Raw genomic sequence first — 24786 nt, 5'->3', positions numbered from 1 at the left:
ACTCAAAATAAAAAGAGGTAAAAGGCAAACAGTGAAGAAATGCCCTTATTAGAATAAATGTGTGGCTTTTAAAGCTTTAGTGTAATGCAAATTTGAAAAGAAACCATTTTAAGCCTACTGAACATGCCCAACCAAACATTTCTGCATCAGTGACTGAGAGATGACAAAAAAAAGAACTTTGTTTAACACAAATATTAATAAACACATTAATAAACACGTGGTGCAATACTGAACACACACCCTGGGAGCACATGCACTCAAGCTGCATAACACCAACAGGTGAACACTTCCATAAATATCAGTGAATCAGCTGATCTAAAACACATGCATGTGCTGTGATGTACCCTGCAAAACAGGGCCTCACACTGAGAGCTGGGAAGAAAGAAGGCAGGGAAGGAAAGCTAATTACGCTTTTACCATTGACCCTCTGGACTGTGAACCTCTGTGAAAGATACCAGTGGTTTGTGAGCACTTAGAGTAGCGTGGAACCGATGTGTGGTTGGTTCCGCTCAAAACTCACGCACGGGCTTAAAAGAGGCTCACCTCTCAAAGCTAACCACCATAATAAAAAAAACAAAAGACCCAGTAATTAATAGGTAATGCCTCCAGAGTTCTGAAAAGCCACCTGTGGAAAGATTAGATTATCGGATGACATTCTGTTTATTTTGTCTTTCAAAGGCAGCAGCTCTTTGATGTTCCATAACAAAACCCAGGTGAAAGGATTAGAGGTCTGGAGATAGTAGAGATTGAGTTAGCGAGTACATACACTCCCCCCTCTAAAATCTATTACACATTGCTCTAAAATTAGATGGGGCCCTATCGGTATCCATCAGGAATCACATCAGCACACCACCGGCTCAGCAAGAATGCATGTTCGAGTGCTAAGTGCAAAAAGGTGTTTAGATCAGTCTTCTGGGCTCTGGACACAGAACACCGACTGTAATGTAATTATGGACCAGGAACAAATGAATTATAATCCCGATTCTGACCATAAACCTCTCTCAACTATAAACATATTACTCCTACATGTATGCTGATACTACATTAAAATGCTGTTTTGCTATGGAGTTGCCAGGGACACTTCATACCTAAATCCAGCTCAATTAGTGACTGCAATTTGTCTTATTGCCTTTGAGGTAATCAAAGACAAGGTGCCAGAATTGTTTTCAGTTTAAAACCACAAAGTGACAGTCTAATGAGCCAACCCCATCTCCATGGGGATCTCCATGGTGATTAATGGGGCGGTGCTCAGCTCTTCTTTTGGCCTTTGTCTTTCAGACGTGCTTAGATAACTTGGATAAATTAATGACCCATTAGAATCGAATGACCAAAAAAAAAATGGATTCACCCAACTCACAGTCACTGCGGAGCTGATGGCGTCCCTGTCCTCTGGGTTGGAACCCTCCAGTAAGTCCTCCAGGTCGTTTGAGGACAGCAGGAGGTCCTACAATCAGCAAACCAGCAAATGGTGGTAAGACATAGAAGGAGAACCCACAAGTTGAAATAGTGAAATTCTGGATTAGGGAGTTTGTGTGTTGAATTGCCACTGGGGTTGTAGACCTGATGACTGACAGGGCTTTAACTATAGGTGCCTTACAGTCTGCCCAACTTGATCCTGTCTGTCACAATGAGAGCAAACTGACTTACCGAGGGGGTATATTTTTCCATTGTTGATGCATATAGTATATAGAATGTTTATGACAACATTTGTGCTGTGTTTGTGTAGCTGGTACTACATATAGTGATGAAAGAAAATTGATGTGATTTTACAGATGATGGTGAGGTAGTGTGATTGTCTTACCTCTAGAATGTAAGTGTGTGGAGAGCGTGGAGGTTTGTGAGTAATTCCATCACACTTGGGTAAATACACAGTGCACTGATCTCTGGCTGCGTTTGGCTCTCCCATTATGAACATCACCTGCTTCAGATCACCCTACAGGTTGAATACATATTGAATGCACACACATACAGACAAACGTGCACACACACACACACACACACACACACACACACACACACACACACAGACAAAAGGTTAATAACCAGGCTATTAATCAGATCTCTCTAAAACAGATGTTAAAAAATAAAAAAAAATTAAAAAACACCCTACCAACTTGTGCGAGACCCTCCTGCCACACAATACACTGTTATTAACTTGTAAGAATGACCGACTTTCACTCTTTTATGTATTACCCTCTTAAATGCTCAGGTCTACAAGCCCAGGTGTGTATCTGTTAAGGGCGGCTTTGTCAGGCAGTGCTTAGTTCAGTGTGTGAGTGTATAGCTACTTGAACAAGGCTGGGGGAGGGGCATGCTACATGAGGTCATTCTACATGCCTATGCCTGGACTTCATGGCATATTAACTTTCTTCTAACATGACCCATTTAACTTGTCTGCAGCTGCCCGAACGTCCCTCTGCGCTCCAATAAACTCCCCCAAGCTTTACTTAAATCTACAAATTCCACCTTTCCAAACACTAAAAGCAGTAAAGGTTCCATAATAACCCACACGGAGCTACAAGGCTCATGGAGAAGTTTGGGCATGTGGATTCACTCTCAGACACATTTCAGTGTGTTTTACCTGGTCCACCACACCCAGTATAACTCACCTGGTAAATGTCAAGGTCAAGGTCAAGTTCAAGGCTCCTGTGAGCTGTGTCAGGTGGTGTGACGAAGCAAGGGGTTCCCAGCACTACACTCACATTGAAAATACTAGCACTCTAATGAACCAACAGGTATTTACCTCTGCATGTGCATCAGACTGTAGCTATGTAAGAAGCAAAAGTCTTTGTCAACAAAAGAGTCTGTAACATATTAACATATTAAATTTTACATATTTAAGTAACATTTCTGATTATCCCCCTGGGACAATCAGATAGAAATGTTAGAAACTTTTTTAAGTAACATTTCTATCTGATTGTCCCAGGGGGCTAATGTGATCAGGAATACATCTTCTTTTGGTGTGAACACAAACCCAGATGCTAGGTCTTGTGGTGCATGTTGCTGTGTATGTATGTTTAAACATTTATTCCTCATAAACTGGCTGGGGATGCGTGGCTGGCAGGAACATGTCTGGGGATGTATTCATGTGTCGGGAGGTGCGGACAGGTGAGATAATGCATGACACGACTGTCTCTATCACTCAAAGATCCCAGAGGAGAGAGTGACTGTAGAACATTCTAGAGCACAGTTTGTGTATCTGCATAGCAGACATACTCATATGTACTCTTTGCTCAAGACATTCAGTTCAGTCTGCTTTAAGGGAACCACTTAACTCCAGCAAAATGTTTTTGCACTGAATGAAATGGAGCTCACCAAATCTTCAATGTGACTTTTTCTTTTTTTTAAAACTTGTGTGATTTATTTGCTGTGGATATTTGCAGACTGATCTGTAATGTAATCTGCTACCTTTGGTGTAAGAAGCTCAGATCAATAACTCGAACAACAATATGCAAATCAGAAAAGTTTGAGGGTTTTTTAAACATTTTTTTTTTTACTTCAAATGGTGTCTCAGGGCCTTCAACGATTCCTCCCACCATGACAAGGCCATCGGTTGTGATGCCCAGACCCTCCACATAGGCCCAGTCTACACTTTCTACAATGGCACAGTCCACGTAGAGAGCCAGCCGGCGTGTTGACACGCTCAGTGCCACTCGATGCCACCTCCCATCAGACAACACAGCCACAGGAAACCTAAGAGAAACCACACCAGAGGTTCTTATCATAAAAGACAAAACATATTTGAGTCAATACCATAAATTATGACCCTATGATATTTTTATAACACACATAAGGTATCAGAAACTTTGAGAACACACTGTGGATAGACATTATTATATTTTTGTGACGAATGAAAAACACATTCAGTTCAAGCAACCTGCCAATGTGAAATCATTGTTTATTTTCTGCAGCAAGTGGGTAATTGAGCAGCACGCCCAAATATTAGTTCTAAGAGGTCAGTCAACCATAAGGTAAAGCCCTGGTCCAGTTTACACTCCAAGTCTCGAGGGTGCCACATTCAGTCTGCCTGAGAGAACCTAATCACTGCAAAGGGACCAAGGCTTATATGTTAAAAACTGATAGTATGTTAACAATACTGATCAATTCACAAGAAGATTGAGGAGGAAAGATGTAACTGGTTTTAGCATCAAGAGCTCAACTCAGGGAGATAAAGGACTCTTGGAGGAGAGTTAGGTAACATTCGTATCCCACAGCTTATAAAATGAGAGAAATAGAAAGAAAATAGCTCATTGCAAGACAAGAGTGACAGTGTGTGTGTGTGTGTGTGTGTGTGTGTGTGTGTGTGTGTATGTCTGCATGTGTTTGAGTTTCTGTGTGTGTGTGTGTGTGTGTGTGTGTGTGTGTGTGTGTGTGTGTGTATGAGCATGAGTGTATGCACGTGTGTGCATTTGTGTGTGTGTGCCTGAGTGCATGTCTGTGCGTGTGTATGTGCATTTGCGGTTTGCATGCATGAGTGCATGTGTGTGTATATGCATCTGTGCGCGTGTGTGTGTGCGCGTGCATGTTTGGGGGTCCGATTGTGTGCAGGCTGACACTGACTCATAGTGGCGCTGCTGCGTGCTGATGAAGGTGAAGCTGTAGGCACTGCTACGGAGCTGCAGGAGCACACGACCGTCCGGGCAGATGAAGGTGAGCAGGCTCCGTTCCACCCGCTGGGAGCTGCGCATCTGCAGCAGCACACTGAACTCATCGCTGAACCTGAGAGCAGGGTTACCAGGACACGGTGCCGTAAACCTACAGCATTCTAACTGGTCCATGCCGCTCGGCTAAGACGAAAATAAAACAAGCGATCTCTGCAGCAAAAGCCACTCTAGCAGTAGGTTCTTAAATCTCTTCAGTCAGGGACCGTGGTGTAGTTAGCGTAGAGAGGAAGGTTACTGTGTTCACCTGTGGCCGAACACGTGGCGTAAGGGCAGGGTGAGTGTGGTGTATAGTCCTATATGCAGCACGGGACACCTCGGTTCTTCCAGAGTAACAGACGCATTGGTGCTGTTGGCCACCTGCCACAGGTCATCCAGCAGGTTCACCTCTTCTGTATAAAGAGACCAAACAGACAATGGCAGCCACTGAAAAACATGGGCACCCAGGACCTGGTGCTGCAAGAGGCAGTTTAAAACACAATTGGTCAGATCACAGTGCAACATCTGTTTGTAAGTTCATGTAACTGCAGATGAAAGTATAATCTATAAAATTAATCTAAATGGTAGGTTTTGTTCCATGTTCCTCCCTAGCGTCACAGAGTTTATTTTTTAAAGTATTAATTATTTGTGTGGCTCAGGTCTTAAAGGCACTGGTGCATGAAGTTCTGTAAATCATCTCCCTAAAGAAAGAAACTAGCCTGCTCAGACCCCTCATTAAAAGCTTAGAGCAACATAATATTATGAGTCCTGTTTTTAAAAGCTGTACCCCATAGTGCCCGCCATTGTGTCCTGCCTCTTGAATTGGCTCATTTCCTGTTGGTGCGGGCCTCCATATTATTTACAAAGACCATACGTGTCTGTGTTAATGTGTGTATGTGTGTGGATATATACTTGTGGTTCTAGGACACTGAGCCGGCTGTGTTTAATGACAACAGCGCAATAGTAAAGGTAATAAATTATTGTGGACATGAACACCACAGCTAATCGAACATGGAGAAAGTGGCTCAGCATAAACAGCTAAGCAAGAGCAGAAAACCCACCTGCTCTGATTGGCCGGCTTGACAGATGGGAGTGTTTTTTCTTCACTAGGGTTGGCTAAGCTGTTTATGCCATACTGACTGAATTTATCTAACAGAAAGCCCTTTTTAAGAGAAAGCAGCCATCACAACAGGCATCAGGCCCTTAACAAATGGCATGGTCTCCCTCCGTTAGCGCCACAGTTCCCATACCGCTAAGGAACGTGTGGTTTTGTATTTATTTTCTTGTAGTTTCTGATTCTGCGCCTTGTCTCGTGTCTTGTGCATCTACGCCCTTCAGCTGGGTCTTCTTTCATCTTATTTGGCTGTGCATTTATAGCCCATGTTCTTGTATCTGCTTTGCCAGTTTTGTTTCTATAGTAACCATCACTGTCACTGTTGACATTGCTGTTGTAAGCTTCCCTCCATTTTTGCTTTATAGTTAATTTCATGTTGTAATCTTCGTGTTGAACATATATTCCCATGCTTTGCTTTGTGTCTTTTGTTTTGCCTTTTGCTCCTGGTTTCATTATGTTTTCTGATCTTGTTTTCCTGACTCCAACTTTGGACTGTCTTACATATAATGATTTTGGGTTTGCCCTCAATAAATGACTCATGTAGTGTCACAGCAAGATTCCGCCCTCATTTAAATCCTAGTTTAGGGCATTCTGAAAACACACAAACCTTGTTAGACATATGATTTAACTTATAAATCTAGCACTAAATGGTGTAAGAAATATGCTTTGTATACTGTTGTGCTTATTTTAAGTCTCAGTGGAAAGAACAAATATACTCCTCTCTGAAACCCTGCTAACCTCTGTGCTGCAAGCTGCCGTGCCAGATGACAACACCACCATAGAGGAATAGGCCATCTTAACTGAGGTCTGTAATGAGCTCAGAAAACATCTCTTTTGCCTCATAAGCATAAGTGTTCCTCCAGGACTACGCCTTTCATTTCCTTTATCTCGCTTTCATCTCTCCTCTCCAGTACTGGAAAATATATTTTCAAGCCTCTAGGCCTTCATGGAATTCTGGGACTTGACTGTTGTTAGCACTCCAATGAACACTTCTGTTAGACAGGCACTCATCGGTTTGAACCTCTTCTGTTTCTGGTGGTGGTCTATAACACCACTTTCACCAGTCTGCTGCACTTGGCAATAGACTAGAAATTCTTGTGAATATTGAAATATTGCTCACTAATGATCTGGCAAGTAAAGAAACTGTTTTGCATTACAAGAAGTCGAAGCTCTGGTGATGGTCCACTTTAGACCGAATATTAACAAACTCTAAATAAGTAATGTGACATTTGTACAAAGAAGAACTGGATCAGTGAGAAAGACAGACAGGTGGTACAAGAGAAGGTTGGAGTGAAAAGAACCTTTTTCTGAACTGCACAAACAAGCTTGTGTCACGGAATGCTCCTCCCCCCACAAGTCACGTGGTACGGCCCGCCGCATGCAGGGAGATTCAAATGTGTACTGTTTTGTAACCACGCCCCCCTGGATTGCACACACGTGCACAGGGTTTAATGTTACGTGTTAGTTTGTCTATTTAAACCCCTGTCAGTGTGTGCACCCTTATTGCTCATTGTAGCATAAGTAGCTATGTCACTACTTATGTGTTAAAGTCGATCTATGTAAACATCGCTGTAGCCGTAACGTTAGTCTTTGTACTCACCATTAATGTGTATGTGTTCTTCATTCAATGTTAATGTGTAATCATGCTCACCGTGGATGTCTTATGTGAGTGCCACCTATGCTGTCTGTGTTTAATGTTAATAAACATCATTCACCGTCAAGGTAGTCTGTGGGTCCTGCCCCGCGCCCTGTGGCACTCGAGTCAACAGTGTTACAGCTTCTTGATGTGCTTTCTTTTTGTCTGAGGCAAACACACACAGAACTGATAACACAAACATGCCAACCAGATGTCTACAATCACTGAATGAAAGCGTGTGTGCCTCTCTTACAGCATAAAGGCAGGGCACGCACCAGTCTGTGTTTCAAAACAAAAGCTCATTTCCAAAGTCACTTTAATATGACCCTAGAGACCAGAGAGTTCAGGGTCACAGAATACATACTGCACCTGAACTAGACTTACAAGGGGTACTGCCGATTTTTTTTTTTTCACTCAAGCATTCTTTGAGTTGTCGTGTGCACCAGTCTGGGTGAGCTTGCTCTATGCCAAACAGAACATTTCTGACAGACATCCATATCTGCGGCACCGCCATCACACACAGAGTGGGTATGCGGAGAGGGGAGGTTTCTGAAACCACCGACAGAATAACTCACACAAACACCAGCTTCCGCTGCAGAAAAGACAGCACCTCTGCATGTGGTTTCTGGAAAGAGATTATGCGATTAGGATGTAATTTGTTAAAGAATACTTACAATTCTGAAATAACACTCCGTCATTCTGAATTGGCATTGGTATAAATTAATGAGGATATTGGTGGACTGTAATTAAAAAGGAACGCTGTCCTGCTGGGGGACATATCACTTGATAATGTGAATGCAGGTGACCTCCATGATTCAAAAGACTTTTCCCAGAAGTTCTGCATCTGTTTGGCATGAACAGATTCTACCTTGAGGCAAGCTTTGACAGTTGACAAATGAGCCAGGGCTGGCTCACACATATGGTGGTTGTTTTGTATTTTCATCTCATTCTGTTAGTAATTACTGCATTTGATTACAGCACTTCTTTCTGGACCTTCAGACCTCACTGCATTGTAATGTCTTCAAATGAGCGATAAGCCACAAGTGCACCCCTGCTGAAAACCTGCTTCGTGCTAACACATGCCCAACTCACGTGGTTTTGATCTTTACTGAGTTATGTATCATCAGACCACTTCATAACCAACAGCCACACAAAGTGCACCTGCCAAATGTGCATGTGTGTTCCTGAACAAGGATCTATGTGAGGACATTACTTTATACAAGAATAGTGTACAGTAAGAATGAGAGAGAGAGAGAGAGAGAGAGAGAGAGAGAGAGAGAAAGAATGAGAGTGAGGAGGAGGAGAGACAGAAGACAGAGATAAAAGGGAGAGTGAGAGGTGGGAGGAGAGAAAGAGGGGGAGAGAGGGAAAGAGAGAGAGAGAGAGAGAGGGAAAAATGACATGAGACAGAAAGATTTTGATAGCAGACATGGCAGCTGGGTGCTCTGTCTGAACATTGTTCTTCGCCAAGTTTTGAGTCTTCTCCGCACCCAAAAATCCCCATAATGACCCGTGATGTAGGAAGGGGAGTCCATCAGTGACCCCTGGTGAATGGGGACACTTTTGAGGCAAAGTTTGGAGTCCACAGGAAAATCAATCCAAATCATAAAAGTGATCATCTTGCAGAAAAGACATAAATATTTGTTCTAAAGACAGTCGGAGTTCAAAAGCAGTGACAAACCAAGTTTAGAAGGAGCAAGAATGGCAAGAAATAGCAGTGAAGAAGTCTAACAGCATCATCAGAGACACCACACATCCCGGTCGTGCCCTGTTTGAACTGCTGTCGTTAGGCAGAAGGTTCAGGACAGTAAAATCCTGCACCAATAAACAGAAGAGCAGCTCCTTCCCCAGGCCTGTGGTCTCCACCACGCCCCACCCTGCCCACACACACACACACACACACACACACACATACACACACACACACACACACACACACACAGACACACACACACACACACACACACACACACAGACACACACACACACACACACACACACACAGACACACACACACACACACAGACACACACACACACGCACGCACGCACATATACACACCCACATTCACCCCCAGAGATTGCGTCTACATATAACATTCAAAATATACAGCATTTACCTGTTTATTGATATTTAGAAATCTTATAACACCAAACTCTTTTGTAAATATGCAAATTGAACCATGTATATTTAGATGGTATCTTATTTTTATTGCACAAATGCACAACATTCTTTGCACTGCCTTGTAACTTGAGTACAGTTACAATGAAGGCTGTATTCTATTCTATTCTATTCTATTCTATTCTGTGTAATTATACACTTTAAAACTACAGTGTAATATATTGTGTAACACTGTGAACAATGCAATAATACTCTGTATTCATTTTGTACTTAATCGGTACATGTACATATTGATATTATTTAGTGTGCTCCATTATGTAAACAGATTATCAATGGATGGTGCCATCATGTAAAGTGCTGTCCTTAATCCTTTTTGTTCTGTTTCATGTCTACTAAGTCTTATGGCTAAGCAACCTTCCCCATACGCTGAAAATAGAACTTGTCTGCATCATTTACGTTGTAACTCCAGCTCAGATGGAGATGGAGAGGCATCTTACTGAAAAATGTTGTATTCCAGTGCCAGATGTAGCTAGCATGTTGCATGGGAGATGTAATCTAATGTTGAATGACACAAGCATTATGTTAATGGACCACATATGTGAAATGAATAGGCATCAAATATACTGCTCTACCCACTCAGGTGTTGCATTAATGCATCACGTGTGGAGTGACCAAAGCTGTACCTCACAGCAGGCAGACTGAATGTATACTACATGTACAGATTTCCACGGAGACAGACTTCTTTATAAATGCTGAACATCACTCCTGAGTGCTTACCAGTCCTCATTTTTGCTTGCTTCCAGCTTCTGTTGGCATCCAAGTCTGACAATAGAAGTTTCACAGTTGTTGATTAACAGGTTCAAGTATATTGGAAGCGGGCATGAAACATGTGGCCTGGGCATTAGTTCTCAGGGATGGGTTAGAGACCACTCTCTTGCTTCATACTGCAAGGTCCACACTCTCTAGAAGACTAACTTTAACATCTTCACCTTGAACCGCTCCATTTCCGGATGTGCTTCTGCTGCAGCCCAAGGTTCCTTAGAAGGAGGAGCTACAAGGAACCTGCCCTGTTTTTTTTTCTTAGACAGACATGCCGTAGTCTCCCTGAGCCTGCTAGGATCGATGGGCTGTGATTGAAAGAGCAGCAGGCCCCCAAGCAGCCTGGCCAAAGAGCTGGGGTTCAAGAACGACACTGGAGCTGATGTTCTGAACTGCAGGTAAGCACTGAAGAGTAGAGGTCACATTGATCCCATATGCATCTTTGCAGGAAAAATAAGGCACTTCTAATGTGGAACTTTACACACTTTTTTCTTTCTGCTTTGGATTTGCATATTACAAGTCAGGAAAAAAAATAACAATAAGTATTTCGTATAAATAGTGTATTTCATTTGGTTTTTAGTGTTCATAAAATACTATGCCACTCAATAAGTCTTATAGGCCATACAAATATCATGCTATCTTGGCTTTTGCAGATTTGCCAACTATCCATCTCAGAAGAATGTAAATAAGATATCCTTCAAATAATTTTACAGAACTTAAAAAAAGGTTTAGTCCTTTTGATTATGTCATAGCTTAGGGGAAATATAATGAATTGTTTGTCTAAACCAAATTAATCCATAATTCAGATTCCTCCATGCAACATCTATTTCATACATCTTAAAATGTATTTTGTCAAACAGTGAATTTGTAAAAGATATGTGATTGTCTCCATGACATAGCACATGAACCATGAAAATAGAGCCCAAAAAAGTCATTTTTGCCTGACTGTGCATAAAAAGCATATAAAGTTAGTATTGATTCATGTTCTAGGAAACGATAGTCTTGTGAATCAGGGTGTCAGATGCAGTCCTGGTGTGTAACACCAGTGTAGCAGAGAAGTGTAACAGCTGATTGTTGTCAGTACACACCACTCTTTATTTGATTTAGGTGAAATTTACAGCTACAGTGTCTCTGTATCTGGCCAACACACATATGGAGCATTTCCCCAGCAATATTCTCTGATGTCTTGGGGAGAGATATGAGCCAGTAACATACTGAGACATAGCAAATTCAGTTGGTTTAAGTTATCCTTTTCATCCATACAAAAGGGCCAACTTTGATGGGGAAAATGACCATCAGATGTTAGGTTTCTGACCCCTTCTTCTGGTCATGCTCCAGGTTCATACTCTGGCACAATGGCGTTGCCTACCACAGGTCTTCCTCGACATGAAGGTTGAGAGGAGAGGGCACTTACCAAACAACAATTATTGGAGTCAGCCCAAAGAGACTGAAGGTGGGCAAACCTAAGTGCTAAACGATTAAAGCATTCTACCTGCCATAATTTACAAGACAGTTATAAGAAATAAGACAAAAATGAGAAACAACTGCTTGGCCACAGTCCAACATGTGATGAAACTGAGATTTATTACATGTTTTACAGCCCAGGCATCCTGAGACTCCTGATATGGAGTCAATGTGCAGTTGATTATGTAAATATGGGGCCTAATGCTTCACATTAAGCTCCAGTTGTAATTAAGATGAGCAACAGAGTAACATTTCCTTTTATTTACAACATATTCACAGTCATATCCTGCTTATGTCTCTCAGCATCCACTGGGCTATATGCCACGAGTATGCTAAAATAATTGCTTGTCCCATGCATCTTCTCTTTGCTTCAAATTGCTCTCATTGGAATAGCCTTCAAGCAGAATGAGAGCTTTGCAAAACAGGACATTTCCAGCCTTCTCTGGTCTATTTGCTCATGTGGAAAACACTGCAGGAGGGTGAAGTGTGCACACATTGGGGTGGAAGGGGGAAAATCTGGATAAAACCACCAGAGATTAACTGAAAGACAGGGGAGGTGGAGAAAAAGACCTTGTAGAAAGCATGATCATTTCACCTTGAAGTCGCTTTCTACGAGGAAAATTTGATATCTCTGCTGACAGCAGTAAGAACTGGAATGCACAGTTTGAGTGACCCAATGTATGGGACACCAAAGCCCACAAGCAGGTCAGAGAAAACAGACATATAGAAAATAGACATAAAGACATAGAATTATTAAACGAATTAAGGTTTACACATATTTCTCTGACTGTCCTAGAGAGATTGCTTCATTGAGATTATTATAGGTTTTATATATATACCAAGAAAATAATACAAGTAAAAGTTAATTAATCAATTCAGTTAGCTTATGAGTATGACAATCATAATCAATAAGTAAATAACATTAGGAATAACAATAAACCTCTTAGGAGTAAAATTCAGGTACTGACATCAGTATTATCATAAAATATTTAGCCTTTGTCATGCTTGAAACATCACTGTTTTGACAATTAAACCCTTGCTGACAGCATCTCTCTATTTGCTTGGCAGGCCTGTCAGTACTCACGGTCTGACCGACAATGAGCAGTACAGGTTTGCTTCTTCAGTTAAAGACATACAGAGAGAGAGAGAGAGAGAGCTAGTTAACACATGCCTACGCCAAAGAACCTGCTTATCTGGATATTCAATTAAAGAAAACCAAAGTAACCAAATGGAGGGAAATTCTGCGGCTCTAGTATTCCATGGCTTATCGCTCTGCTGAACAGGGGTGATCACAGTTAGTGTGGCACAGTTAGTGTGTGGCTAAAGACAGACACTTGACTTTGAACAACGGATGTATGTCGGAGGGCTGACAAAAAATAATAAATAAAAATCTGTTCTGCTTAGAGTCATTTTTTCCAGAGAGAACAGGAAGAAATATTCACTGTCTGCTATTCAAAGGTAATGCCCATTGCACATGTGGAGCTAATCCTAAATCGGTCTTTGGTGAGACATCTTTGTGGTCATCCAGGGTGGGTATCACGTGATGTAACTTTACAGAGGTGGAATGGCAGGCCCAAGCCTTCCCTATGAATGGAGTCTTTCTAAACTTGCAGAAGTCTCAGAAAAATGCAATGACTTTTGACTCTTTGATCACAGGCTGGATATTACAGGATGCAGCTTTGCGGAACAATTTTCAGGCCCATCGTAGTGTTTCCTCACATGCATCCATGCGACAGCAACAAAAAAGAATGTAGGAAAATGAGAAAATGGTTTGAGTGCCTCTAAGAAGCCAAGCAGTGTTGGTGCTTAAGCAGACGTGGGACGGTAGGACCAGGATGTGGCGTGTGAGAGGTGCGTTTTACTGATCGCAGGCGCAGCCTCCCTCGCGGCTCACCTCAGCACACAGTGGAGAAGAGCACAGAACCGACAGCAGCTACCATCTGGACCACCAGTGCTTTAGCGCCAGCCTCATAAACGAGGCGGAAAAAAAACACCATTTCAGGTCAAAACATCCAGCTGAAAAACATTACAGTGTTTAATCTTGGATAATCAGAGATGACATTTATCTGAAGGTATTTTTCTCAAGATCTTCGCTAGCCATGACTTTGAAGGCTAATATGGGAATGCGGTGAAATTAACGCACATGTTTTAATTCCTCTTTGAACTATCTGTACATTCCATGATAATGGGGGGTTGACATAAATCCATAAATAACAGTATACCTTCTTGTAATGGACTCTTTGCCACTAGGACAAGGCATATTACAGTAACTAATGTATTAAAGTAAAACCAAAGCCTTAGTATATGCTCTGACCAGATACATTGTATTCATTCTATAATCATTGTCAAAGAACAAAGAACAAAATGAATAACTTGATTAATAAAGTATTAAATTCATAAATTGGGTATAAAACATGCTAGCAGCTAAAGCCTATTCCAGCTCTGGGCAACACTGTCACCTAAAAACTGAAGCTATGATGAAACAAACACTGATCATAAAATTATTTTATAACCAGTATTATTTACGAAACTAAAATAATATAACAAAAACTTTTCATTGTGTGTATGCATGTAAGCAGACGATGGTATTCAGTACTGTTACCCCTTCCAACACCCCCTCATCATCCCCCATAAAGCTGGCTGCTTGTAGCAAGGGTGTTCTGCATCAGGTGAGAAAAACAAATTCAGTACTGAGCAGCCCTGTGGAATGAAACACACTTGTCATGAAGTGCTAGAACATGTTGAAAGGCCCTGGACTTCCCCAGTTGAGAGAATCTGAACAATATCAGCAAAGCTGTAGTGCTTGAGTGCACAGAGCTGAAAAGCACTAGCTATTCAAGCGGAAATATTAGGTCGAATAAACCTCCCCTTCATTCCTGACGCTGTAATTTGGAAGAAGAGAGACTTGTAGATGCTTTGAATGCTTGAATGACTGAAACACTTTAACAATGATCTCTTTAACAAAGTAACAAAGCTGTCAACACCTCTTGCAAAAAGCACCATATAAGCTTAGATTTCTTTTAAACAAAAAACAAGCAATGCAGATCAAACATTAATTAAACACCCCGTCTACACCTGATCTTTAATAAGACTAGTATATGTATTGCATCCTGATAAGATTTATGCATATGCATTTACACTTTGGAACCAAAAGCATCGCCAGTTTAATTGCTATGTGATGCATATTATGCAAATCAGCTCTTTGATATCTCTTACAATATGGATCTGTTTCTAGGCTCACAGCAGTAGCAATTTAAATGACTAAATAAGCATTTAGCTTCATCTGAGGACCAACCATTTGCATCCTTCATGATTAGCCTCTTCGCTATCACAGAAAACATGCTTTGTGAGGTACTGTATTCGGCAGCGTTTTGGTGCTTGAGTGTAGCTTGAAGGGATGGATGCATTTACATTACCAAAACATCTGGCTAAAATGTGTCTCAGACCACCTCCTGAAGTGATTTGAGCGAATCTGTTTTAAATGCGTCTTGGGTGTGTTTACATCTGTATTTTTATGTGGATAATCTCTATTCAGATGTAATGCTAATACTCAAGATACATAAAACAACCAGGTGTAAAAAGGATCATTCTGAGTCATAGAAACACCATGTGTTTTTTCACCAATGCAGTTTGTTAAGATTTTTTCCAGAATATTTGCATGAAATCTCATGATATTTCCAAGGTCTTTTGCAGATCCACATATGAATTCATTTGCAGATCCACATATGAATATGTTTTTCCTTCTCAAAAGCCTTAATAAAATATTTATTTCAGTTTGGTAGTATGTTTGGAAAGTTGTCTTTATGCAAAACAATGACAAGAAAACAAAGATAAACCAAAACAACAACAACAAAAAAAACAATATACCATTAGGACGACAAAGGAGAAAGTTTTTTGGAAAGATCCTTAAATGATTTTTTTTGTACACATATGTCTTTCCACCCTCTATATGAATAAGAACTCAGGAGAGGTCTCTCCACAAACAAGCAGTGCTAGCACGACATACATCATGCATTGTTGAATTGTTGAGTTTGGGATTACCCTGTAGGCATAATGCTGTTCTAATCAGATCAGCACTGAGAAACAGACTAATGGATACCAGCTGCCAACCTATACTAGTGAAGCCATGTTTGCCTAGTAAAGCTCCATCCAGCTGAAGTGAAAAGCAAGCCAAGAGCTCTGCTTTGTTCCCCTGCCTGGCTGGGGTCATTCTCGCCAGGCACGGAGCCACTGCAAGGGCACAGCGACACCATAACCCAGTGGCATAGCCATTTAAAGGCCTGTAAAAGCACTTGGAAATGGTGCTGTGGCAAAGTTGACCCTGAAGGTTAGCCCCAAATGTTACTCTTCAGAGGGCAAATAAAAGCAGACAGGTCTATGTGGGGGGCGAGTGGCTAACTGCTCAGGCGAAAAAACACACAGCTATTTACAACCCCCCCCCTTTCCTTGCTTACCGCCCACCAAAGAGCATTACATCACTGAGGCTGAAATGGAGCCAGAGAGAGTAAATACCGGAATACTACAAGTCAAAATGTTATGCTTGGATTATGGTCTCAACATACGTTATGGATTATGGCTGCATTAACATACACTGATTCCTATTTCAAGTGCACTGTTGAAAGAGTAACTCAGTCAGCTAACTGAGTGGTCATGTTGATCTCTGCGTGAGCTTGCTGTTTCTAAAATGATGTCTGAGCCACTTTGTGGTTCCCAAAGCTTAAGAACAGTTTCACAAAGAAAGCTTACTCAGTCTAGATTACTTTAAAGGGGGACGGTTCTATATGTCCACCCCAGACCAGCTCAGTAAGCTGTGCAGACATGCAGAGGACGTTTCAGCCATGACCTGTGGATGACAATCAGACCATGTGTGGCAGTAATAGCTTGGCAGTGTATTCAACAGTGCATTTCCAATGTCAGGATGAGTGCGTGTGCATATCCAGACAGGTGATACTTAACTCTGAGTAAATCCGATTTAATGACAGGTCATCCATGTTGCAGTCCCAGGATGGAGTAAAACATACATCTTAACAAACAGGATAACATACAGCTCCAGAAAACAAAACAAAAAAATGTTTGTGAACCCTCTGGAATATCTCCATGATTGATTCCTAAAAATGTGATATTATCTTCATTTAAGTCATAAAGGTGAATAGTTTTATCTAACAACTTGCATACACAGCATTTTACAATACAAAATCTTTACTGAACAAATGGTATATTCAATTTACATCACTGATGGAAAAAGTATGTGAACCCTCAACAGTGACTGTTAGTAGATTGACTGTTAGTTAGATTGATACCTCTTGTAATGGCAATAATTTTAACCAAATGCCGTCTGTTGCTAATCAGGCCTGAGTTTCTCAAAAGCACCATAAAAAAAAAAAAAAGATCAGTTTTAAATGGTAGCGTAATACACTGAACACACTTTCTAATATTTAAGATGGCCTTAACACTATGATGATTTGGGGAAACAGGGCCCAGTTTTGCACCTTAGTTAAGAGGTATTTTCATAAATTCTTCTAACCATTTTTGTGTAACTTTGGCACATTTTGCTTGAATCATCTCATTCAGAACATGCCACAGAATTAAAAAAACAAAAAACAAAAAACGATGTTCCATTTGTCATTTTCAATCGATGAATTCCAGTTCCAAACTGCTGAATGTCTTAACCACTCTCATTCATATAGGTACGTGTTTTGGATTATTGTAATAAATGACCCATCCTCTTCTTGACATCACAGGCATTCTAATGCAGAATTTCCTCATACACATACGTGGCTATTAACATGTCTCAGAAATAGAAGCCATCTGTAAGAGCGTCAGTCCTGCCCACTAGCCTTTTCCCGCCCAGACATAGATCACACTCATGTGAATACTGATTGATTTCACCTGCCCTTCATTTCAGTTTCTTTTAGAACCTCCCGGTTCCCATAGCATACTCGCGAAGTATTGAATTCTCATGCATATCAAGCGTTTCTTGTTCCTCTTGTTTCTCCCGGATTTTGACCTCTGCTTTCCTCCTTGACAACACCTCACTCTTATCCTTTTGGATAACCTCAGATTCTGCCTACTGGTATTGATGTTCGACTGTGCCCTCGACTCTTCTCTTCGCCCCTCCATTCCGGATTACGACTACCCTTCTAATTCACCTCACAACTCCTTCCTGCCTGCGTTTAAAATAAACTCTTGCGTTTGGATCCACATCTACCTGTGTCCTGATGATTCGTTACACCATCGAGCTATCAAGCCATAAGGAAGCAAAGCCATTACACCATGCCATTATAGTCCCTCCATCATGCTTCACAGCATTTTTTTAAATACAGTATCTCCTTGGAACCATCTGGTTCCCCCACCACTGCTCTCTAAAAACTAAATGTTTTTGTTATGGTAGACTCAGATGTTATCAGCAGCAGCTGAGGTCTGGAGACTCTTAGATCTTGTGTAGGCATCTTCATCAGTGGTTTGAGAATTCTGTACCATGTACCTGCTCTGATCTTTGTAGAACAGCCACCTCTTTATTCCAGTGCTATATTTCCAAGTGTGATCTGATGGAGGCCCAGATCATATTCTTTTGTGATCCATTTCCAGATTTATTACCTGCAAAGACTTTTTTTCAACGTCCTCAAAAATGCATTTTTATCAGCCATACTGGACATATTGTAACAGAATTACGCTGTGAAAAGCAGAAATCCAAACCTGTGCATTCTTACTATGGCAGGTAAAGTCAAGTCCACAAATTATTGAGTGGAACATCTGACTCCAATTACGCTGAGGTCATTTCCTAGATGTATATATGCTTTTTACAGTAATGACCATGATTGTTAAAACCACATCATCAATAACGTCATGGCAAATAAATGCTGCGTATGCTATTTGTTAAATAAGATTGTCTTTATTTATTATGACTAAGATGAACATCGAAAGACAATTTAGGAGCTATTTGTGCAGAAATCGAGGTAATTCAAAAATTGTTTACAAATTTCTTTTTAATAAATCTATAATAAAAATGGAACCAAATGTGTTTCAATGTGAAACATAGATTTCACATTCCTCTCTGGCTTGTTCTGGGACTGGTAACTTAATCTTCACTTTCACTCATGCAATACATAACTGCCTTTCTCTGTGCAATGCAAATTTGACAGCTTCCATACTAGAGCACTCAGTCAGGGGAAATGGTGCCCTGTTCTGGTGCTGATCAGTACTGATGACATTAGAACACAAAAGCCTTCTACAACATGGGCTATGTTTACGTCTGTGGCCTGTGGTGATTTGGGGCTTATAGGTGTATGGCAAGACAACAGTCACATGTGTGCTCTTACCCAAATATGTTCAAACTTTTAACAAGACTCACAAGGGCCGCTTCCAAACCCAAGCCTGTGATGCTTAGAGCGTGATTGACAGATCGAAAACGATCTGAGGCAGATCAATCCGAGTAAAGTAAACAACAGCTTAGATGAGATGGCTAACGTGTCCTGACGGAGGCTCTGACCCGAGGAATGTCAGAGCCGAGTTCATGGCTGCGATCCAAGCGAAATGAATCAAAAGCAAGAGAGAATTTTTTTAAAACTACTTATTTAGGTAGTTCCCCTGTGGCAAGGGTCTGTCAGATTTGCAATGCCAGCCTTCACAGCCAATGCGGATAGTTGACACAAGTTTTGCCAACAGAAAATCCATCATTAATCAAATCTAGGCTAAAGATCTAACAGATTTCATACTTAATAGTTGTAAATGCAAAGAAAAGTAGACTCAATTGAGTTGAGCCTATGTAATATATTTTCAAAGTTCACACAGTGCTACTTTTATGATCTAAAATGTTTATTTTATAAAACTTTTATTTCATTACTGTTTGGGGGGTTAATGAGCCATGCTCAGGAGTCTATAAAAATGAACATGAATGCCATGTTTGGCCACTTCTGACCAGTTTATTTTCCCAGTGGGTTCTCGGTGATGATGTTATCATGGGCCACTAGTTGGGTACAGTAGCCACGCGCAAGTCAACAGTCCCAAGTGAGCATAAGAAGAAACAGGATGCATTGTGGACCATGAACAGTCCATGAAGTGTGTGTCTAAAAACCCTGAAATAACATGGTCATCTGGCATGGTTTTTTTTTTTTTGTAGAATACAAGCAGCAATCACAGCTGCTCCATTTACAAGGTTTTATAGATAAATTACAATATTATGATAATTCTAAGGTTTCCCTGAGGACAGAGAGGTGCAAATCAGAGAGCGTTATCAAGACCAAATCTAGAGTGCGTATGCCCTGACACTCCACCAACGGATGAGTACAGCCAACAAGTGATTTTTCATGTTCACTAGTTTCTCCCTCTATTCTGCCAAATATGAGAGAGACAGAGAGAGAGAGAGCATGAGCGAGCAAGCGAGAGAGAGAGCGCAGGGGAGATATGGGAGATAAAAAGCGAGGGAACTCATATGTAATCATGAAACAGAAATTGCTTGAATCTGAAGGTGTGTTCTGTCACAGTATTCACCTCATTAACTGCATGGGCTAAGTATCATTGCTGGAGACAAAATGAACCCCACCATAGCATTATAGGCAGCTGTACAGTGTTAACAACCTGTGCAAGCGCCAATACGTATATGAAGGCGTCACACAAAAGCGCTGCTGATCTGAAGCCAGTTGTCACTGGCCACTTACGACAGTTCACATTAGAGTTTGATTATGAAAGCTCAGCATATTTCATTGCTAAAGCTTAAGTTCCACTCACAGAAATCAAGCAAGCAAGGCCAGTGCCCTCATATTATCTAGCACATGTTATGAACATACATTTTAAAACAAAGTCAACCTGTCATTTTTGTTTTTTTCATCTGCACTAAATATAGACTTCCAGTTTGAGGAAACAGTTATTAACTGTGAGACAGTTCTCAAGTTTTGAGAGACAACTGTCATTAATGAATATTGGGAATCATATGCCATTTAAGTAATGCGAGATTTTTTTTAATGAAAGTAGTCCTACTTCTATGACTTCCACACTTTGGCTAAACTAGTTGGCGATAGACTGAAAGACTCGACTTTAATGACTCTAAAGCCTGTTGTCTCGTTCCTCTGCCAGACAGCAGAAGCACTATTCCACTAGGCTCTGCTGTTTCGGGCAGCCCGAGGACATTGTGTGAGAGCAAGGTTGCCAGTTCACCTCTCGGCTCTGGAGGGCATCAGTTCAAATCTCACGTGCAGTCAAAATCCCAAGTCCAGTGGCCAGGTGGAGATGCTAATTAGGTGCTTGGTCAGTGCCTTCACTGATTCTGGAGTAACTGGCCAGGTTTCTGGCCCAGGACTGAGTATGTCTAGAACTCCTTGACACTCACATCTTAGGTGCAGGCTCCTTTCCAGTGCTACTTCACCTTCCAACTGCCCCTGGAGACCAGGAGGGCAGGCCGTCCTGCCAGTTGGTGAGTGGCTCAAGAGCAGTGAGGAGGTATGGGCTTCTGCCCACCTCATGTGAATAGAGCCACAAATCACATGACACTGTCCAGCTGCCTGCATTTTTCACATTATTTTGGCTATGTTCATGTTCACATGCCTCTTTGCTTCATTCTGGGGTTTTTTTCTCTCAGATTAGATTTGCCTATTTTTATGGTTCAGATTCATCACTGCAAGTGACCTGTATCTGTCTGTAGTGTAAATGCATCTGTCCTCCAAAATGATACACATGCACATTGGTATTAAAACTGTAGCTCATGAAGGCATCATATTTTGATCTGGAAGACCAAACAGTTCATCATCTGAACATGACCAGCTCGAGAAGCCAAAAAAACCCCAAAAAACAAAAAATCAAAAACAAACAAAACAATCAGATAGTTAACTGTTGTTATTTTTGCAGATACCGTGGACACTGCTGTTTCTATCCTCGATTGTTGTTTTGCCTCACTGCCGGTGATAGCTGACACTAACAGATAAGCACACGCGTATAGGAAAACCGCCGGATGAATTCCACTCTGACCATTCTCATTTATAACACATGGTCATGAATCGGATATGTATCCGATCTAAGACCACATATGAAAATCACTCAGATCTGATTTGAAAAGACTGGATTTCTGCATCCACACATCCCTGAAAAAATCAGTCACATTAAGTCAAAAAATCAGATTTGAGTAATTTGGTAATGTGAATATAGCCTTTGTTTCTGGTTCTAAATCATGTGAAAATAGTCCATGACAGGTAGCCTGATTGCTATTGGACTCAACAATTCTTAAAAGTTTATGATGGCATGATTTTATTTTTTTGGTTCCAGTGGTGGTGCAATGAGAGCACTGGGTGAAGGCGAAATAGTGTTATTAATGTTTCTAAAATGATAAGCGCAGAGTATTTAATAATGAATAACCATTTAAATTAGTCAGAGATCATAATCACTGTGCCCCACCAAACCTGTACCGCCTTCCAACACAGGCAAGTGAAGTAGTTCAGGAAAAACACTGACTGATAAAGCAAAATCATTTCACCCACATGGTGTGTTCAAAAATGAAATATCAATACCAAGAGCAGAAAAAAATATGCACAAATATATTTTATAAAACATGTGTAATGTTTTTTGTTTTAAAAAAAATGATTAAACTTAACAGTAGGAAAAACGGCATGTTCTTTCCTATACTTACAAACATTTACAGTGCAATACAGGTATTGTAATCAGCCAAAACAAATACACTTATTTAAATCATGCTATGACACCATGAACATAAGTGCTCATATTACTGTAGCTTCAGTGATATGTGATACGTGATGTGTGAATGGCATAACAATTTCTTAAACCCACACAGTCGGATGCAGCTGCCTTGGAATTTCTTCATCACTTTCCTCAGTGTGTTTTGCTTACATATTAATTAACAGAACCCTCAGGAAACATGTTCAGTTTTATAGCTTGGGGATAGGTAATCAAATTCAGCAGTGCCCATCTGACAGAAATGAGGCTTGACTGTACTGGTACATAACTGCGCAGGTCTGTTGAGTAAGAACTTGCAATGTTTTAAGAGGGCTTTTCATGCAGTGCAATCTATGCTGTCACAACAAAAACATTTAGTGGTAAACAAGGACCTGGATTTAATCAAACCGTCCAAGAAATCTTCTCTCAATTTGTCCATAAATTTGTCTAAAACCATTTAGTTTTACCTTTCTGAAAACTATTTGGGTGCTCTTTGTGGCAGCATATTTAAAACAAATTAAAAGGCAAAACAAAAAGTCAATAAAATAGTATCACTTTCTTTGCCAGGTGGTATGGTAGCCTATAAAAACAGGCCAGGTGTTCTCTATATCTCTGAGTTTCATATTCCCAATGATTTAAAACATAAAAAATTAAAAACTTATTATAAATATGGCAATACAAAATACAACTCAAACAACACTGGACACAGGAAGGATGGTAAAGTCAAATAGGGGTAGATAATTCTTTAATCATTACTAATGGTGTCTAGGGATTGCAGACTGGCAGTGGGAGCAAAGCTGATTAATTGGTTTTTTGTTTCGAAGCCTTCTCGAGGATGCACGCAAGGCTTACTATAAGCATCCCCATTTCTAAACCTGCCACAACTTCCAATATATTTGACATACATAAAGGCTCTTTTAAAATTATTTTTAAATTCCCTTATGATGCAACAGTAAACATGAATATGATACACTTGGGAACAGCCTGTAACTAATAATAATAATAATAATAATAATAATAATAATAGACAATGGCACCGTTTAATTTTTTCCTTGTTGTGCAAAAGATCACTGACGGTATAACCCGTTTTGAGGACTTCAAAGATCCAGTTCACCATGATTCGTGAGTTTGTGGAGGTGAGGGCATTACTCAAGTCTTACAAGTGATCCCGTCGCAAATTCCATAAACATCTGTTTCAGATCCGTTTAGCATGTGTTTCAGCCCACAAAACATTTGACGCAGGAAAAAAAAAGTGCGAGAATGCTTTATGACGGAATCAACGCTTCTGGCATGTTCACTTGTTAACTCGAGATTGAAAAAGATGCGGGCAATAACTGGTGTCTTTGAATAACAGACTATGCAGCGCAACTGAAAAGGGCAGGTCTGAGCAGTTGCACCTGCTAGCATTCTTTAAGTGTTAAACCACAGCGGCTCCACGAGGAATTAAAAAAACAAACAAATATTCAAACTTAAAGGTAAAAACTGGCCTCCACAGAAGGATGTTGGTGAGCACATTACTTTTTTTTGCGTGAAAGAAATAAATAAAACACTCCTTCTAACTGGTGATGTAAACTCTTATTAAAGTTTAGTGAGAGATTTTTTTCACAATGATGCGATTTAAGTAAACAGGATATACTATGTAGCTTAAACATTAAAACGACGCAAAAGTCTCTGCAATAATACAACCATGCAAATTGAGATAATGGGATCTTACCCGTTTGTAACATCCCGGATCCGATGTCCATTTCGGGCAAATCAGTTGGCCCACTTACAGTTGGACTTGAGCTGATGCTTCTAACGAAACCAACCACGAAACTGGCTGTCAAAATGTGTTTAAGTAACATAGTGTTTCTAATTAAAATATAGCAAACTTTTTGGCTGAGCTCCCTGCGTAACAGGGTAAAGGGCTATCCTATATCTCCAGGTGCCGCAGTTGTTGTTTTAATTTGGCGCCTGTTTCCTAAAATACTATTACTGATTTGTGAACATGGATACAAAAGTGAGTAACGTATCTTCAGAGGTCCTGTCAGTAAAGTGCTTTTTTTTAAATGGGTGTAGGTCTCCTTCCAGGTACTATGTCACCTTTTCGGCTCCCTAGCCAGCCGTCATTAAATCCGCCTTTGCGCGGTGCGCGCCGTGTCAGTTTACTATGCCGTGATGGTCTCCGCCCACTTCCTGCCTCCTGGCCAATGAGCAGCCTATCCGCTAGGCTTCCTCGCCCACCCAGACCAAATCAGCCGCCTGTAGTCGCAGCAATTTACATGCCACAAGTTTCCCAAGGAGCTAATCAATACTCCAGGAGTGGAGCATATTCAACAATGTATGGAATATTC

General features: G+C 40.8%; 1 protein-coding gene across 1 annotated transcript in view; it reads right to left on the bottom strand.

Moving 5' to 3' along the window:
• Positions 1–24535, bottom strand: part of LOC118241509 (uncharacterized) — a 69388-nt gene extending 44853 nt beyond the window's left edge. Inside the window, exons 1-6 of the mRNA XM_081719382.1 lie at positions 24168–24535; positions 4909–5053; positions 4561–4719; positions 3498–3693; positions 1802–1933; positions 1358–1444 (exon numbers count right to left, since the gene is read on the bottom strand). Coding sequence (XP_081575508.1) covers positions 1358–1444; positions 1802–1933; positions 3498–3693; positions 4561–4719; positions 4909–5053; positions 24168–24297 — 849 coding nt within the window. The 5' untranslated portion in view covers positions 24298–24535. The remainder of the gene's footprint in view (positions 1–1357; positions 1445–1801; positions 1934–3497; positions 3694–4560; positions 4720–4908; positions 5054–24167) is intronic.
• Between the last annotated feature and the right edge of the window lie 251 nt (positions 24536–24786).

The sequence above is a fragment of the Electrophorus electricus genome, chromosome 8, assembly GCF_041902795.1.
Source record: "Electrophorus electricus isolate QZ-2024a chromosome 8, ASM4190279v1, whole genome shotgun sequence".
Taxonomy (NCBI): domain Eukaryota; kingdom Metazoa; phylum Chordata; class Actinopteri; order Gymnotiformes; family Gymnotidae; genus Electrophorus; species Electrophorus electricus.
Note: the sequence above shows the minus strand (reverse complement) of the source record. Positions and strands in the feature narration are given on the sequence as shown.